This window comes from Microtus pennsylvanicus, chromosome 7, assembly GCF_037038515.1.
Source record: "Microtus pennsylvanicus isolate mMicPen1 chromosome 7, mMicPen1.hap1, whole genome shotgun sequence".
In the NCBI taxonomy this organism is placed as follows: Eukaryota; Metazoa; Chordata; class Mammalia; order Rodentia; family Cricetidae; genus Microtus; species Microtus pennsylvanicus.
In genome coordinates, this window is record NC_134585.1 from 109870579 (window position 1) to 109889535 (window position 18957).

At 50.0% G+C, this 18957-nt stretch overlaps 1 protein-coding gene across 6 annotated transcripts in view; it reads left to right on the top strand.

The window, feature by feature from the left end:
- Mov10 (Mov10 RNA helicase) overlaps nt 1-18957 on the top strand; it is a 22955-nt gene continuing 3998 nt past the window's right edge. The window contains exons 1-14 of one of the 6 annotated variants that reach the window (XM_075981716.1): nt 1-110; nt 346-528; nt 11387-11590; nt 11834-12069; nt 12195-12456; nt 13245-13379; nt 13582-13750; nt 15364-15518; nt 15772-15948; nt 16068-16215; nt 16512-16670; nt 16899-17002; nt 17171-17268; nt 17357-17573. In XM_075981716.1, the coding sequence (XP_075837831.1) occupies nt 392-528; nt 11387-11590; nt 11834-12069; nt 12195-12456; nt 13245-13379; nt 13582-13750; nt 15364-15518; nt 15772-15948; nt 16068-16215; nt 16512-16670; nt 16899-17002; nt 17171-17268; nt 17357-17573 (2201 nt within the window). In that variant the 5' untranslated portion in view covers nt 1-110; nt 346-391. Of the gene's footprint in view, nt 111-159; nt 210-310; nt 529-2748; nt 2811-7029; nt 7096-9399; nt 9541-10816; nt 11591-11833; nt 12070-12194; nt 12457-13244; nt 13380-13581; nt 13751-15363; nt 15519-15771; nt 15949-16067; nt 16216-16511; nt 16671-16898; nt 17003-17170; nt 17269-17356; nt 17574-18957 lie in introns of those variants that run through there. The other 5 variants (XM_075981712.1, XM_075981711.1, XM_075981713.1 and 2 more) reach the window with 5 other exon arrangements.

The window sequence follows — 18957 nt, forward strand, 5'->3', positions numbered from 1 at the left end:
GGCGTGGGAGTAGCCCTAGTTGAGACTCCAAGGTCCTCCCGGCTGTTTAGGGGGCCCCAGGCGATAGCGGCGTTCGGATCCTGGCTACCAGCCAGGGGAGGGAGCTTGGGGTAAGGGGAGGGCCCTGAGGGAGGGGTCAGACTCCTTAGGAAAGAGTTAATGCGAAGAGGGGGAGGGGATAGGACGAAGAGCCCAAAAGGAAGGCTCAGGTAGGAGAAGGACGGTGGAGGGGTGGCTGGCGGGGAGACTGTAGCTGGCAGGCGCAGACGTCAGAGGTAGGGGGCTTTTCCCCTTTGCACCCTCACCCCAGAGCAGCCAACTCTAAATCGCGGCGGCGACTTTCAGTTTCATTTCCACGGACCCTCCTGCCTGGGCCGCAGCCGCCGCCGCGATGCCCAGCAAGTTCAGCTGCCGAAAGCTCCGGGAGGTTGGCCAGAGGTTCGAGAGTTTCCTGGCCGAACGGGGACTGGACCTGGAGACAGATCGCGAGCGGCTGCGGGCGATTTACAACCGCGACTTCAAGCCCAGGTACGGACCGGCCCACCACGGGCCCCAAGGCTCCGGGCCAGCGCCGGGGCGGTGGGGCCACCTTCCCGCCGCGGGTGCACAGGGATGCAGCCCCGGGCCGATAGGGCCGGTCGGGTGCTGGCAGACCTCCTTCCGCGCCTGCCCACGCCCAGCCAGCGCCACCCCGAGCCCTCCCGCTCTGCACAACCCGGCCGGGCGGGGAGGGGTCCGTGCCCACGCGTGGCTCGCAGCAACCGGGGCTCAGTGGTGGGGGAGGGGAGCCCCACAGGGAAGGCGCTGCAGGCGCGGGCTAAGCGGGGGATGGATCCCCGCCCCCTCGTTGAGGGGCCACTGCCCCCACGGTCCACGCTACGGGAGAGCTGAAGAGGCCCAGGGTAGGCGGGAGACTCTCCGGGAGCTTCAGGGAGAAAAAGAGCACAAACTGCGTAGGCAGTCAAACCTCCATTAGCACCTGTGGCTTCTCCATGGAGACCCAGGGCCAGGGACAGCCTCCTGGAGGCCCCTTTTCCCCATGGCTGAGATATTTGGTTTCCTTTTCCTGTTACCACCCAAGTGAAAAATCAAAGAGACTTCTGTCAAACCATAGACGCGTGCTTCGAAACACCTCTATCAACAGGCTGCTGCCTTGGATGGAAGACGAAGAAGCAATTTAACTGGGATGGGTATAAAGAGTTGCACTAATAAATAGGGAAATGGGATTGGGACTTAACAGATTTTTGAGAGACTTTGAGTTGCAACTACCTAAAATGCCTGTATGGGTGAGATATGGCTGCTGTGTTTGGGGGCAAGTCTTAGACGGAATTAGTAATGGCAGCGTGGCTTGAGGCTAGGGAGAACATAGGGATTGTCCATGTCTACCAGAATATTAGTTACTAATGAGCATATGTCTTGAAAGGAGTATTAAGAGGGTTGAGCAGCTTCTGAAAAAGAGGCGAAGAGACGATGCTGACCTGTTTTATGCTCCACATTCTGCTGGGCACTGTGGGAACACACAGATGAACACTGCAGTGAACATCGAAGGCTATGATAGGCGTACAGCGTGTAGTGGTCTGTAGTGTACCCTGTACTGTACGACAGGGTAAAGTGGTGGTGATAGAGACAGTAAGGACAACGTTGGAAGGAAAGAACCCTTGCCAGGGGATAGTCAACCCCCGCCCATGTGTGTTCACCCATGCCTGTTAAGCCCGGGGGGCTCTGAACACAAGTCAGGTACTCTGGCAGGAGGGGAGAGAAAGCATAACTCCAAACACACCGGATTGCTAGGGATCCGGAGCAGTAGCAGTTGGAGACATCAGTGCCTTGTTTACTGAATGAAAGCATTGCACACCAAGAGCAATCCTTGCTATAGGCAGTCGAGGATGAGAGAGTTGATGGGGTCTCCAGAGCAGGGGAGTTTCTCACTAAACTAACTTAGGCTTCTTAGTACAACTGAGATGGACAGACCTAAAGCCAAGGGTGGAGGGAGCCAAATTCAAGGCCCAGTCAAGAAGGCTCGGACTTTAAGTTTAACCTAGCAGTCTTTGTCAACTCCAAAACTGATCAACTTTTCAGTTCCTGGCAGAAGGCAACTATGGTGGGTTGCATACCAAAAAAAAAAAAAAAAAAACCCAAAAAACTATGTGCAATAGATAGAGGGATTGATCTGTTTATTTCAGTCAAGTTTATTACTGCCTAGACTAGCCTCAAACTTTTGAACTTCTCCCACCTCAGGTTCCCAAATCCTGAAATAGCAGATTTGACTTAAAGTGCCATTTCTGGCTGCTATAATGTGTTGGATTTTAAATCTTTTGTTGTTGGGGTTTGATGTTTTGTTTTAAGATTTTTCTTTTTTTACTTTATGTGTGCATGTACACACTCTATGTATTCCAGTGCCCACAAGGCCTAAAGAGGGCATCAGATTCCCTGGAGCTGGATATATATATATATATATATATATATATATATATATATATATATATAGGCAGTTATGAGCTATTCACCACGGGTGCTTGAGACTCTAACTCTAGTCGCCATCTCTCCAATCCCCTGTTTGGCTTTTGAGACAGAATTTCACGTACCCCAGGCTAGACTCTAAATTACTAGGTAGCCAAGGCTGACCTTGACTTTCTCATTTCTCCTTTCTCCACCTCTTGTGTGCTAGAACTATAGGCACGCCCCCACCATAGCTGGGGTTTGCTCCTATTTTTTCCAATTTATTTTGCAGTGCTGGAGATTGAACCCAGGGCCTTGCATTTGCTAGGCAAGCAAACCCTCCACCACTGAACGGCATCTGTAGCCCTAAGGTAATTTTTACTGTATGCCCTTGTGTTTCACCCAAATAAAACTGGGAGACTGACCTTGGCCTTGAAGGAAAGATAAAGTTTTAGTGCGGCAGCGGAGGAAGAAAGCCCCAGAATGTGGGTTTATATCCTGTCATGAGACCTACTCAACAAAACAGGAATGTTTGACTTGGGTATTTTAGAGACGCTCGTGGTGCGTAGTATGTTCCCCAAGTCACTCGAGAAAGCAGAAGTCGCGGTGGGTTTTATCGAATGCCCCTTTCTCCCAGCTGGTGGAGAGTTCTACGTGGACAGAGGCTAAGCTTTCTGTGTATCCCCCACCCCCCTTTTTTTTTTTTTTAGTTTTTCGAGACAGGGTTTCTCTGTAGCTTTGGAGCCTGTCCTGGAACTAGCTCTTGTAGACCAGGCTGGCCTCGAACTCACAGAGATCCACCTGCCTCTGCCTCCCGAGTGCTGGGATTAAAGGCGTGCGCCACCACCGCCCGGCTCCCCCACCCCTTTTTAATAGGGTCTTCTGTACCCCAAGCTGACCTTGATGGCTCTGAGCTGCTACCTTGGAGGGCTTTGTGTGAGCTAAGCAAACACTCCACTACCAATTGAATTCCATCCCCAGCCCCTCCTATGCAGTGAGTACGTGTGTGTGGATTGAACTTGGGTCATCGGATTTGACGGCAAAGCACCACTCCCTTTCAGCCATCTCGTCAGCCCTGCTATGTGTTCTTTAAAAGCAGACTGAGATTAATGGCTTCTTCCTCTAGAGTCTCACAGCTTACTCTTTCCACACTGCCCATAGTCTGTTCACAACCGGATTGCGCTGCTTCTCATTAGAGCTCCACGCTGCCTTCCCCAGCACGCTTACAAGTCCCCTGCCTTTACTTCTTTGTGTCTCAGCTCTCAGTCCTCAACATAGCATTTGCATGTAGTAGACGCCCAGAAAATGCTTGCAGAGTCCAGTTGGATTCCAGTTGACCAAGAGAATGGGCTTGCGTGAACAAAGCAAGTCAGCCTTCCCAGGAGTTCTGGGGACCTCCCACTAGGAGGAATCGCTGCTTCCCAGGGAGGTGACTTTATATTCAGTGAACAAGAGGCAGGAGCTGGAGCCCACAGGAGGTTATGGAAGGAGTTAGTTTTGCTTTGTTAGTCTTACTTTTTTTTTTCTTGGTACTTGGGGATGAAACCCAGGACCTTGCATAGGGCAGGTAAGTGCTCTCCAATTGAGCTACTTACTCCAGCTGTTTTGTTATCAACCTTTTTTGGTGGGAGAGGGCAGTGAAGCAGGATCCTGCTAGGCTGTCCAAAATCTCACTGTGTTTGACCTCAACTTTGGGACTATTGTTTTGTCTCAGCCTTGGACATTCCTCCTGACTCAACTGCCTCAGTGCTCCTGGGATTATAGATAATATAGATGAAAGCCTTCAAAATAAAAGACCGAGAGCCTAGTCTAGCGGCACATGCCTGTAATACCAGCATTTGACGGGTAGGGGGCAGAACGATCAGGAGCTTAAGAGTGCCCTTGGCATATAGCAAGTTTGAAGTCATCCTGGGCTATATAATACAATGTTTCAGAAAAATCAAAATTGCTGGGTGGTGGTGCTGCACGCCTTTAATCCCAGCACTCGGGAGGCAGAGGCAGGCGGATCTCTGTGAGATCTAGGCCAGCCTGGTCTACAGAGCTAGTTCCAGGACCCTGTCTCAGAAAACAACAAAACCCCAAAATTCAAAAGCACCTCCTACCCAACGTTCAGGGGGCATCTTAGAAGAAGGGTGAGGAAAGTGTGAGAGCAGAAAGGGGGGTGCTGTGTGAAGGCATGACGAGACCTTGAACTCACAGCGGCTCTGGTCACCAGAGAATTTCAGCATGGGCGGGGAAGGAGTTCACGAGGCCCCACCCCTAGCTGAGGACTTCTGTGAGGATAAAACATTCAGGGAGTCGGAGGTGGGATGGAAGGTGAATATGATCAAAACATACGATATGTTTGAAGTTCTCAAAAAATAAATAAAATGTTAATCAAAAATAGGCGCTGGAGCCGGGCGGTGGTGGCGCACGCCTTTAATCCCAGCACTTGGGAGGCAGAGGCAGGCAGATCTCTGAGTTCGAGACCAGCCTGGTCTACAAGAACTAGTTCCAGGACAGGCTCCAAAGCCACAGAGAAACCCTGTCTCGAAAAAAAAAAAATAGGCGCTGGAGCGATGGCTCAGGGTTTAAGAGCACTTCATGCTTTCACAGAAGGCCAGGTTTCAATTCCCAGAACCCACGTGGCAGCTCACAGCTATCTGTCACTCCAGTTCCAGGACATTATGACACTTTCTGGCCTCTGCAGGTACCGAACACACCACAGGCTGTGTGCAGATGTATATAGCAAAACACTTCTTCATATAAAATAAAAATCTATTTTAAAAAAAAAAAACATCAAAAGCAAACCAATAAGATAAAATAGACGGATGTAGTCAAGGTTTTAGAAATATTCTTGGCTTTTTGCATTGAGGGTGCTTTGGTGTCTTTCCCCATTGTCCCTCAGTGAAAACTGCACTATTCTTAGTAGCCTCGTAGTTTACGTAGCCTTCGTAAAACTGTCTGCCTGCAACAGCGATAGCAATACATTCTGTCCCTATTGTTGACTGTGTGTGTGTGTGTGTGTGTGTGTGTGTGTGTGAGAGAGAGAGAGAGAGAGAGAGAGAGAGAGAGAGAGAGAGAGAGAGAGAGACTATGTTTAATTAGGTTGGGTTCAATCCTCCTGCCTCAACTTCCTAAGTACTGGGATGGCAGGCGTGATGGCTCATGTCTGTAATTGCAGTGGTAGAGAGGTAGAGGCAGAGAGAGCACACCACAGGTTTAAGGCTAGCCTTGGCTACATGGCTAGGATTTGTTTCAAAAATCCCCCCAAAATAAATCCAAACCTGATTTTGACCCATTAATGAGAACTGCACCCTGAGTTTGTAAGACTCCAATCCATGTCGCTTTAAGATCACTTCCAAGTCTGACACTAGATTCTGATTTGGTTTTATTGTTGTTGCTGTTTGTTGTTTTGCTTGTTTGTTTTTGATTGGCCGCCATTTGAGAAACAACAGAGGCCAATAGTGGGGCAGCGGGCTCTAAGGACTCTGTAAAGACAGGAAAGCCTGCTGAGGAGCAGTGACGGGAGTGGCTAAAGTGCCTGTGGGTAAGTGACTAGTCAGCACCCGTGGTGATAATCCTTAGGGTGTGAGTGTTACAGCCCTGGAGCTGCAAAAATGTCCTGGCCTATCAGGAAGCCAGGCTATACCTAGAGCCACAATAGGACAGCTCTGGAGGCTGGAGCTGCCGGAGGACCACAGCTCAGCCCTGAAGGGAGAGACGTCCGGACTTGTTCAGGCGACTCTGTAGGACAGAGCCTTGGAGTGAGAGGTGGGGAAGTCGGGTGATTCCTGACTCCAAGGTGCTCTGGATGGTTGCTTGGTTCCCCAAGGGAACATCTCAGCAAGGTTCTTTTATTCTGTGCCAGCAAATGAAGATCTTCACCCAAGACTCTTGAGAAAGAGTTATATTTATGCCTGGTGATGGTGTCACAAGCCTTTAATGCCAGCACTTGGGAGGCAGAGGCAGCTGGATCTCTGAGGTCGAGGCCAGTCTGGTCTACAGAGCAAGTTCAAGAACAGCAAGGGCTACACAGAGAAACCCTATCAAGAGAGGGAGAGAGATTTATTGAGGAAGGAGAAGTCTGGTTTCAGGGTCAGGGCATGTTTCTTAGGTTCTCGGTTCAGGACTAAAAGTGTTTCTTTCACTAGCTCTGGTTTAAAGGCCAGGGTGGGTTTCTTTGGCTGGCACCTTTTCCCTGCAATAATGGTTTCTGTGTTGGAAAGAGTTGTGAGAAACAGACAAGGTCATGCATTTGGGTACTTAGCACACCACCCAGTAAGCACTCAGCAAAGTGTTCTGCGGGTAGAGCTGCTGCTGTTGCTGTTGCATGTCATTGTAACTATGATCAGTGTGGCATACCAAAGGGGGAAGTGGGTTTGTGCACTGTGGAGTTGTTAGTGGGCATGTGCCTGGGTCTGTGTTCAGTGCCCCTGCCTACGAATGTGATAGACCAGGCATGGGAGGAGAGATGGCAAGGTCAGAAGCAGTTAACAGAGCCTAGATAAAATGACGACAGATAGGCCTAGGCCACTTTCAGAGGCAACACAAAAGACGGTTCGTGGAAGATGTAATCTCGTCTCTTGGGAGGTAGCGGCTGGAGAGTCTATGCAAGCTGGAGGCAAGTCAGAGCTACATAGTGAGACCCCGTCAGCTGTGTGACTGACCAAGAAGGTAAGGATTTAAATAAGGTACTTTAAAAAATATTTAACAGACGGTGGCAAAAGCTAGCTAGACAAGAAGTGTCTTGTGCCTGGTGGAGGCAGGAGGATCGGGAGTTTAGGCCAGCCTGAGCTACAAGAGACCTTGTCTCAATTTTAAAAAAGAATGTAAAAAATGTCAACAATTAGCTGGGTGGCAGGGGCACGTGGCACAGACCTTTCATCCAGCACTCAGGAGGCCGAGGAAGGCGGATCTCTGTGAGTTTAAGGCCAGCCTAGTCTGTGGATCTTTCCAGCTAGGACTGTTACACAGAGAAACCCTATCTTGAAAAACTTAAAAAAAAAAAAAAAGATTAAACAGTTGAAGCTTTCTGCTGTTGGGGACTGGAAAGCGGACATTCTGAAGCTCTTACTAATGAGAACATAAGTGTGTAATGCTGGTCTAGGAGGCAATTTTGCAGAAATGACCAGTTGTCCTGGGTGTGGTGGCAGAAGCCTATAAATCCAGCATTTCAAAGGCTGAGACGGTGGGAGCATGAGCTGGAGACCAGCTTCTAGCGCCAAAAGAAAATTACCTTCCTACTAAAGTTGTGAAAGTTCGTTCTTTCTCTTTGGCCCGCCCAGAAATCCTACTTCCGAGAGTGTGTCTCACTGGAATTGTTTAAAGGACAGGTTTGTCCATGCCTACGATTATTATACCACCCAAAGATGTGGGGAAGCCTGCCTCTGTCCTTGGAGAATTGACTTCCCCGTTTAAATTAAAGGTGTCGTACTTTCCGCAGCTGTTCAGAGGAGAAAGATGGCACTGTAAAACATTGTCCCAGAACTGTGTTTGTGTGTGTATAGTCAAGAAGGGTGCTCATCAAGTAACAGGTTGGTGTGCACCCCCTTCAGCACGGGTTTGGAATAAAGGCCTTTTTACACCGCATATGCAGTGCTGTCTGGCTTCCATGCTTAACTCTCTCATTGAACTCCTTTCTCATTTCTCCTTATGCATGCGTACTTAAACCTAGGTAAGTTTACCTACATGGGACTGTTAGCTTCTGTTCTGTCCTTTTCTTTTTTTCCTTGTTGGTTTTTTGTTTTTGTTGGTTTTTTTGAGACAGGGTTTCCCTGTGTAGTCCTGGCCGTCCTGAAACTCCCTCTGTAGACCAGGCTGGCCTCCAACTCAGAGATTTCCCTGCCTCCGCCTTTTGATTGCTGGGATTAAAAGCGTGCGCCACACCGCCCATCTGTCGTTTTCTATCATTATTTCCACTGTAGACGCCTCCATATCCACATCCCAATTTTGTTCCTTTTAAAATTATATTTATTTAGTGTGTGCTTGTGTAGAGGTCAGAGGACAATTACGGGAGTCAGCTTTTCCCTTCCACCATATATATGTAGCTCTCAGGGGTGAGCTCAAGCTGTCAGAATGGGTGGCAAACTCCTTTACCCGTTATATCACCAATCTTCTATTTCTTTGGGGTTTTTGTTTGTTGTTTGTTTTTGGGACAGAGTCTTAACGTGTGGCTTTAGCTGGCATGGAACTCACTAGGTAGCCCAGGCTGGCTTCAAACTCACAGAGATCCACCTCCCTCTGCCTCCCGAGTGCTGGGATTAAAGGTGTGCGCCACCATGCTCAGCTTGGTTTGTTTTAGAGACAGTGTCTTACTGTGTAGCCCTGGAGAGTCTGCACCCTATTATGTAGACTAGGTTAACATTGGATTTGGAGTGGTCTTCAGCCTCTGCCTCCCAAGTGCTGGATGTGAGTCAGCTTGCCTGGTCCTACCATGTTCTCTCTCTCTCTCTCTCTCTCTCTCTCTCTCTCTCTCTCTCTCTCTCTTTCTGTTTCGTCTGTTTTCTCTTCCTCCCTGGCCTTGTGTTGGCCTTGACTATTCTTAGACTACACCTCCCTAGGGAGGTCCCAAGCACGAGTCTTTTGTTAACTACCACAGGGGACTCCCTAATATTATTAGATTCTGGCCTTGACCTTGGTTCGAGCTCCCAGCTCCTGCTTCACATAGCCAGGGCTGCCTCTGGACCTCAGACATCTCAAACCCAGCATGACCAATGCAAACGTGATGGTCCTTCTAGCTACTTGTCTTCTCCTTCCTCTGGGACAGTCCCAGAACCAAAGTCCTTTGGGTATTCCTGATGCTTCCCTTGCCACTCTCTATTCTCCTTCCTGTCAGTCACCGGATTCTGCTCATTTGCATTCTAAATGTGATCAGATCTGACCCCTGCTCTGTTTCTCCCACTGCCTCATTCAGGCCTTCGGTGTCTTTTAACCAAACAACTGCAGTGGCCTTCTTCTAACTGGTCTCCCTGCCTACAGTCTTGCCTCCAGCATATCCATCCTCCAATCCTGATGCCAGAGTGATCTGAAATGCAAATATGATCTTGCCACTCCCCTGCTTAAAACCCACCAACTGCAGTGGTTCTGTAACTACAGGGTAGCCTCTGACGAGGGCTGAAAGTAAGTCTCCTTACTACTCCTACTCCTGCTGTGATTAGACCTCTTTCTACTAATACAAATACTAACGCTAGCAGCTAATGGCGACCAGGCATTTCTCACTATGCTTTCAAATGACTTAACCACTCCTTTAAAAGAGATCATAGCCTCTTCAATGTTGTCTGAATCATACTGCTCTCCTTTCTTGGGATGAAGGAGAGAGGCAGAGTTGCAGGTGTGGAACACGGGGAGATGTTCAGAGCCCCAAAGGACCTTACTGTGTGCTCTTTTAAGCAACCACTCTGATTTATCCCTAGCCATGGGTTCCTAAAAATCACCAAACAGTTGCTAGGATATGCTGTAATAACACCAACGGTCCCAACAAGCCCTGAGGGAGGATAGCACTCCTCCAGATCTTGACTATGTTCATCAAATATGTCATGTGTTTGGGAGCATCCTCAGGCTCCTGGGTACCAGAAAAGGGAAGTGAAGGACTGCTGAAAGTCAGGGTCAAATCCAGACTCCTGGCCTGCCATGTAAAACTATCTGGATCTGCCCGTCTCTGCCACCTCCCGTCATCCCTTTCTTTGAACCTTTCACTGTACTACAAACCAGCTGTATGTGACACTAACCATCACTCTCCCTTATTGAGGTCTGCTTCATGCCAAGCACTGGGCTAATGGTTTCCTACAATGCCAGTATCTCAAGTCAGCCCCATGGTGACCTTTTAAGGCAGTACTTCAATTCCCACCTTATTTTTTTGTTTTTGGGATATTGGGGGGAGGTCATTTTTGTTTTTTGGTGCTAGGCGTTGAACCTCAGGCCTCACAAATGCTAGGTAGCATTCTTAACCTCTGAGCTCCATAGACCCCAGTAGTTCAAAAGAGGAGGAAAGCAAGGTGTTGGTGGGGTAAGGTAGCCCAGCTGAAGCAGCTGGAATGTATAGCCCCGTCACCCATACCCATCAGTTTGCTGGCCTAGTGCTTCCTCTCCCTTGAGGAACGCCCACTCAGATACCCGCCCCTGCCCCAGACAGTCCTTAGAGGCCTGGCTTGGCCCCCTGAGCTGCTCTGGACAGTCTCAGCGACTTTGTCCCATCACACCACGCTGGCATGCATGGGTTCTCTCTGAGTGGTCCTCAAGGCTGGATCTAAGTCTGGCAGCTCGGAACCAGCCTCAGGTGCAGTGCTTGGCACCTACCATGCCTCCATGAGTGTATATGTGGAGTAGACTGCGCTCAACACCGGGCACTGAGCCCGAGGCCGCCCTGCTGACCACTTTCCTGTCTTCACCTCTCTAGGCACAAAGCCAGGCTATTTGATCTCGGGAGAAGGATCCTTTCCCTTCCTGCTTGGGTTCCACCTGCACCCTTTGACTTCCGGTGGAAACTGCTGTCCGATCCGCCACCTTGCCCACACTCTGGACATCTCTGCTCTCTATGACCCCTTTCTCAGCCCTCCCTACAGCCTAGGACCTGTCCACTCCTATGAACCATCTTTTTCAACTTCCCCTTAACCTTAGCTCTTCCATCCACTCTTTTTTTTTTAATGTTCCCAAATAGTCCCCCCTTGAAAAAAAAAATCTGTTTTTCTCTCTCTCTTCCCAGCCAACAGCCCAACATTGGACTTTCTCCACAGTGCTGTTGAAGGCAGTTCTTTTGTGTTCGAAAGCCCCAATGCCTTGCTTTTAAGTTGTTGAAAATTCCTACCATCCCTAGCCAGAATCTCTGCCTCTGAGTCCTGTCCTGCCTTGAGCAGGGTTGGTATGTCCCAGCAGAGAATAAACAGCCTGCCCTTGGGCCTTCCCCAGCACCCTCTCTCCACAGCCACCCTGCCTTCCCTCACTTCCCAGTGTCCTCTGCTTCTGGCAGCTATGGGACCCCTGCCCCTGGCTTCTCCTCCATGCTGTATGGAATGAAGATTGCAAATCTGGCCTTCGTCACCAAGACTCGGGTCAGGTTCTTCAAACTAGACCGCTGGGCTGATGTGCAGCTACCAGAAAAGAGGCGAATAAAACCAGGCTCGAACATCAGCAAACAACACAGATCACTGTTGGCCAGGATCTTTCATGATAGGTGTGTAAGTGCATGCCCTGTGGGTGGGCCAGGGAGGGCAAGAGCAAAGGATGTCTGGCTTAAAAAAACCAGTGGCTTTCCTTAAGCTCCACCTCCCACCGCTACCCACCCCCAAAGGAAGAGAGGCAGGGAATTAATCCTGGGAGGAGGTGGGTTCCCAAGCAAGCCTGAAACCTTCCCCTGGGCAGTTACCAGTCCAGGGTCCTTGCACCCCATAGCCCCTTGACTCCCCACTCTTTCCAGGGATGAGTATCTTCATGGGAAGCATGGGGTGGACGTGGAAGTCCAGGGGCCCCATGAAATCCGAGATGGGCAGCTCCTTATCCGCCTGGATTTGAACCGCAAGGAGGTGCTGACCCTAAGGCTCCGAAACGGAGGGACCAAGCCTGTTACCCTCACTCATCTCTTTCCACTCTGCTGGACACCCCAGTTTGCCTTCTACCATGGTGAACAGGACCTGCCCTGCCCACTGGGCCCAGGTGAGTGGCCTTGTAAGGTGAAGTAGCCCTTGGGTGGTCTGAGCTTCTCCGTCCAGTGGGCTTCTGCCTTGGGATGGGGGTGCCGTGGCCAGGGTCTCTGCCTCACTCAGCTCACCTTCTTGCAGGTGAAAGCTATGAGCTGCATGTCTACTGTAAGACCAGCATAGTGGGCTACTTCCCAGCCACCGTCCTCTGGGAACTGCTGGGACCTGGGGAGTCAGGGGCAGAAGGAGCAGAAACTTTCTACATTGCTCGCTTCTTGGCTGCCGTCGCCCACAGCCCCCTGGCCGCACAGCTGAAGCCCACAACCCCCTTCAAGCGCACCCCTCGGCTCACTAGAAACCCTGTGTTGACCAACCGGATAGAGGAAGGAGAGAGACCTGACCGGTAACTGGATAATGACAGTATGGGCGCTTGGGGAGACCCCTGACCTAGGAGACAGCCCCCTTTCTGAACTGCAGTTAACTCTCTCCCCTGGGTCTCAGATCCCTTTTGCATCAGGAAAAACAGTATTAAGATTGACTGTTCCACCAGGCATGCCTTTAATCCTAGAATTTGGGAGGCAGAGGCAGGTAGATGGATTTCTGTGAGTTCAAGGCCAGCCTGGTCTACAAGGGAGTTCCAGGACAGCTAGGGCTGTTACACAGAGAAGCCTCTATCTCAAAAAATGAAAAAAATAAGATTGGCTATTCCTGAGTGAAAGGAATGTTACTTGGTTATTATTTAAAACATATTGCTTTGTTGTTGTTTCTTCAAAAGAGCATATATTGTTTGTATTTGTTGTTTATTTTTGGAAGAGCTGGGCCGTATAGCCCAGGCTAGCCTGTAATTCATAAACCAGTTATACTCATTTCCAGTGCTAAGTGCTGGGGTCATAGGCCTGTACTGCCACACCCAGCTCACAAAATACGTGTTTTTGAAGAGTTCGGATATTAGGTTTTACAAAAATGAGAATGGTCTAACCTTGGACCAAGCAGCTGCATGAGCTAGGGAGCACTGAATCACACCACAGGAGTCATTGTAGAAATGTCTTCTGTGTGCGTGATTCAGCAACATGCATACCAAAAGAGTAGAATGATACAGAGGAGTGTTTCCTGCACGCTCCATGGGGACTTTTCCAGTCTTTGAAGGTGAGGGGTTTCTGTGTTTGTGACGGGTTTTCTGCTCTCCCACAGTGCCAGGGGCTATGAACTGGAGTTAAGTTTGGCCCTGGGGACCTACTACCCACCCCTCCGCCTCAGGCAACTGCTCCCTACCCTTCTTCAGGGACCGAGTATCTTCACCTCTCCAAAGGAGGTTGCTGAGATCAAGTAAGCCCCGGCACTTTGCGCCACGTGCTCCCTTGTCGTCTTCTCTCTCTGCTGGCTTCTCCCTGTCTGTGCTCATTGCGCTGGTTCGGTGCCCACAGCATGTTCAGTGTGGGGCATGAGTGAACCGGAAGGGTAGAGCCCCAGTACAGGGGCTGTCGTCCAACCCACCCTGTTCCTGCCCCGACTCAACCATCCCTACCAGGGCCCAGTTGGAGACAACCCTGAAATCCAGGAACTATGAGGTGAAGTTCCGGCTGCTGCTACACCTGGAGGAGCTGCAGATGGAACATGACATCCGGCACTATGACCTGGAGTCGGTACCCATGACCTGGGACCCTGCGGACCAGAATCCCAGGCTGCTCACACTGGAGGTTAGGGCTCAGATCCAACCTTGTGGGGAAGGGGGGTCCACAACAGTCAGCTTGGGGGAGGTTAACAGGCCGTGATCCCTGACAGCAGGGCAAACATACAAAAAGGATAAATAGTTCCTGTTTCTGAGGGTATGGACAAAGCAAGGTGAGCCACCTGTCTCCCAAAATGTGCCAAAACAGGACCCAGGCTAGCTTCAGACTTACTGTGTAGCTAAGGGTGATCTTGAATTTCTTTTTTTTTTTTAATATTTTATTTATTTATTATGTATACTACATTCTGCCTCCATGTATGCCCGCATGCCAGAAGAGGGCACCAGATCTCATTACAGATGGTTGTGAGCCACCATGTGGTTGCTGGGAATTGAACTCAGGACCTCTGGAAGAGCAGCCAGTGCTCTTAGCCACTGAGCCATCTCTCCAGCCCCTGATCTTGAATTTCTAATCCTCCTGTGTCTGCTGGCCCGGTGCTAGGATTATAGGCATGGCCCACCACAGCTAGTTCACATGGGTGGTGGGATTTTAATAGAAGTTTTGCCGCCAGCTATATGATATTGGTGAGTCCTTTGTTTTCTCAGCTTTATGGATGATTCTGAGAGCTCTTTCAACATATTTTGGGCCGGGCGGTGGTGGCGCATGCCTTTAATCCCAGCACTTGGGAGGCAGAGGCAGGTGGATCTCTGTGAGTTCGAGACCAGCCTGGTCTACAAGAGCTAGTTCCAGAACAGGCTCCAAAGCCAGAGAAACCCTGTCTCGAAAAACAAAAACAACAACAACAAAAAAAAATTGGCTTTTAAAATTATATATATGTGTGTGTGTTATATATGTATATATAATATATGTTATTTTGTGTGTATGCAACATGAATAGCATCCATGTGGAGGTTAAAGGACAATTGGCAGGAGTCTATTTTCTCTTTCCACCATGTAGGTGCCAGGGATTGAATTCAGATTGTCAGGCTTAGCTGCAGGCACCTTTACCCACTGAGCCATCTCACCAGCCCTCACATTTTGAGTGTATACACACAAACTCAGATGTGCCCATGAGAATGGATTGATGCCCAAGAGAGCATGCAGGTGGGAAAGGAGAGACGTAAGATGATCAGGGAAAGGTTGTTATAGGAAGCAAGTTTGCATCGCGGTGCTAAAGGCAAAGCTGGAGCTGGGCTGGCCAAGAAGGCAGCTAGCCGGACTGGGGATATTGGCCACCACATTTTAAAATCTACCCTGGAGTTTTTGGGATTCCCAGGCTAGGCACCTCTAGCAGCCTTTGGTCCTTTCTCTTCCACCTGCTTCTTGCTTTGTATTGTAGGAGAAGAAAGCTGAGTGAGTGGCAGCTATGAAGCCAGAACCTGGGGCTAAGACCCTTCCGTGGTCATCCATGGGATAGAAACGTAGACAGGCAGGTTGCTGTGAGTTCGAAGCTAGCCTGGTCTATCTACAGAGAGTTCCAGGACAGCCAGTGCTATACACAGAGAAACCAACTCAAAAACGAAAGAAAGAAAGAAAGAAAGAAAGAAAGAAAGAAAGAAGGAAGGAAGGAAGGAAGGAAGGAAGGAAGGAAGGAAGGAAAGAAGAAAAGAGAAAAGAAAGCTTGCTTATGTTCATATCCTATAGGTTCCTGGTGTGACCGAGAGCCGTCCCTCGGTGCTACGGGGTGACCACCTCTTTGCCCTCTTATCCTCTGAGACCCACCAGGAAGACCCTGTCACCTACAAGGGTTTTGTACACAAGGTAGAACTGGACCGTGTCAAGCTGAGCTTTTCCACAAGGTGAGTGTTGGGAGGACCAAATAACCAAAAGCAACCTTCAGACCTCTAAGGCCTGGAGTTAGGAGGTCTTGCCTCCAGAGATGACTAGGACCCTGAACACAGGGCAGGGAGACCCCAGGCTGTGTGACTTCACCTCCCAGAGAGCTTTGTAAGGACCTCTTGGGAGTAGAATGGTAGGAGTTGGACAGGACCCTAGATTTTTACTGCCCACTCCACCTAACGAGAATTCTCCCACTTAATTCTCTGCCCAAAGCCTCCTGAGCCGATTTGTGGATGGGCTGACCTTCAAGGTGAACTTTACCTTCAACCGGCAGCCCCTTCGGGTCCAGCACCGGGCCTTGGAGTTGACAGAGCGATGGCTACTGTGGCCCATGCTTTTTCCCGTGGCCTCCCGTGGGGTCTCGCTGCTACCCTCAGATGTGAAGTTCAAGTGAGACTGTGGGCAGGGGTTCTGGGGGCTCCTTGGGGTATGGATATCGGGAGTGGGGGCCCAGAAGCCTCTGGGACACTGGATGACTTCAAGTTCATATTCCTGGACCCCTGTGCCAGGCTGTATGACCGGAGTCTGGAGTCGAACCCGGAGCAGCTTCAGGCCATGAAACACATTGTGAGAGGCACCACCCGGCCTGCCCCCTACATCATCTTTGGGCCTCCAGGTACCGGCAAGACTGTCACGTTAGTGGAGGCCATCAAGCAGGTGAGGCTGAAGCATAATCCAAGGCCTATATTGAATTATGCATTCCCCCCACACACACAACATTTGTCTGCAATTTTGATTCCCTCCAGTCACCTGAATATTCCCACACCTGAACAGTCACCCAAAGAGGAGGTAGGGACTTAGGGTCATTGTGACTGTTGAGTGTTGACTTGTAAACACACAGATGTGAATCTACTAAAGTGTCACCTAGACAAGCAGGCATCTGGAAGGCAGATGCAGCCCGAGGCCCGTGGCCTAGGAAGCTTCTGCCCATACTATCCTTTTCTTCGTCTCAGGTAGTGAAGCTCCTGCCCCAAGCCCACATCCTGGCTTGTACGCCATCCAACTCAGGGGCTGACCTCCTCTGTCAACGCCTCCGGGTCCACCTGCCCAGCTCCATCTACCGTCTCCTGGCCCCCAGCAGGGACATCCGAATGGTACCTGAGGACATTAAGGTATATAGGAAGTAGAGGGCCAAGGGACAGTGGATGCCTGGGAGGTTCTCGGAGCACCTAAGACTTGCTGCATGGCTTCGGGTTGGTCAGGGCTCCTCTGGGGACTTAAGTTTCCTTTTTCGCATAGGGAGGGAGGCAGGTAATAAGTGCTGGAGGTCCAGAGCCAGGATGAGAGTGAGAAGGGAAAGAGCCAAGCTGATGTCCCGTCCTTCCTTCCATACCCCACAGACCTGCTGTAACTGGGATGCTAAGAAAGGAGAGTATGTATATCCCACCAAGAAGCATCTTCAGCAATACCGGGTCTTAATCACTACCCTCATCACGGCCAGCAGGTAAGGGATGGACAGGATCTGTTTCTCTCTTGTTAGTAAAAAGTAAAAGGGTATATAGGGCTAGGGAAAGAGGAAGGGTTCCAGAGGGCGGGGTGAAATGAAGGGCCAGAGTTCAGGATTGGTAGCTGGGTGCCTGGGAATGACCCCTGCTTGGCCTGACACTCCCAGGTTGGTGTCAGCCCAGTTTCCCATCGATCACTTCACACACATCTTCATCGATGAGGCTGGCCACTGCATGGAGCCTGAGAGTCTGGTGGCCATAGCAGGTGAGGGGGCTCAGCATGGGCAGTAGGTACACCGCCCCACACCAGCGGGGTGAGTCCCACCATTTAACCTTTCTCCCGGGCCTCTCAGGACTGATGGATGTCAAGGAAACGGGCAATCCAGGAGGGCAGCTAGTGCTGGCAGGAGACCCTCGGCAGCTGGGGCCTGTGCTCCGTTCGCCGCTGGCACAGAAGCACGGACTTGGCTACTCTCTGCTAGAGCGCCTGCTCACCTACAACTCCTTGTACAAGAAGGGCCCCAATGGCTATGACCCCCAGTTCATCACCAAACTGCTCCGCAACTACAGGTATCGCTGCCCTCGGCTCTGCTGCTTGTCTGGTGAAAGAGGGGCTCCCTTTGGCAGCCCTCTTACAGCTACCTGCCTTGTGACTGAGCAAGCCCACTGCTTCTTGGACCAATGGTTTATCTGCCTCCGGAGGTCGCCAGACCAGAATATGTCTGGATGGGTCTAAGTTTCTAGGCAACCCAACAAGAAAAAAGAAAGGCAGGGAGCATAAGTTTTTCCATAAAACCATTGTTAGTTGAATTGCATATTCAACACAGGCCTATATACTTGTGGTTTTTCTTTTTTATTGGGTACTGGGACTTGAGCCCAGGACCTTGCACATTGCTTTCAAGAGTTTTACCACTAATGTACATCCCTAACTTTCCTCTCCCCTTTGAGACGAGGTCTACCAGTGTTGCCTAGGCTGATCTTAACCCTTGGCTTGAGCAATCCTGCCTCAACTTCCTGAGTAGTTAGGATTTTAGGGGCACACCACCCTCACAATTTTATGTACTTCTTTATGTAACGCCAGTGCTTAAGTGAGTTCTAGACTGTCAATAAGAGCTTGATAAATCTGGACTGGACAAATGCCTCAGCAGTTAAAGTGTTGCAGAGGACCTGTTCAGCACCCATGTCAAGTGGCTCATAGTCACCTTTAACTGTAACTCCAGGGGGATCTGGCACCTTTGGCCTCCATGCCCCACACACTACCACATACAAATACACATAATTAAAAAGAATAAAAATCTTTTAATAGTTGAGTTTTTTAATAGTTGAGTTTTAATAGTTGAGTTTAATAGTTGAGAGCCGTGGTGGCTCTCTCCTTTAATCCCAGCACTCGGGAGGCAGAGGCAGGCGGATCTCTGTGAGTTCGAGACCAACCTGGTCTACAAGAGCTAGTTCCAGGACAGGCTCCAAAACCACAGAGAAACCCTGTCTCGAAAAATCAAAAAAAAAAAAAAAAAATCAGAGTTTAAAGGCTAGTCTTGGCTACAGTCAGACACAGTCTCAAAACAGCAGGGCTGAGATGGCTCAGTGGGTAAAAGTACTTTCTGTACACGTACCTAGCAACCCAAGTGGAATTTCCCGAATCCGTGACCCTACTTACGGGTGGAAGGAGCGAACTGACTCCTCAAGGTCCTCTGACCTCCACACGCATGGCATGGTGTGATGACTGTAGACGTCCGTAAACGCTTTTGTGGCCATGCTTTCATTTGGGGGCTTTAACCTAATACTGTTGATCATTTGATTTTGGACTGTCCTCGTTTGGCAAACTAAAACCTGAGAATGGGTGCTAAATTCTTGGAATTTGACTGGTCAGTGAGAGCCCTGGCTGGCTGGCTTTCTGTCCTTATAGCCGACTCCAATGAATGTTTCCTGGGCATGGCTGGAGGACCAGAGACTG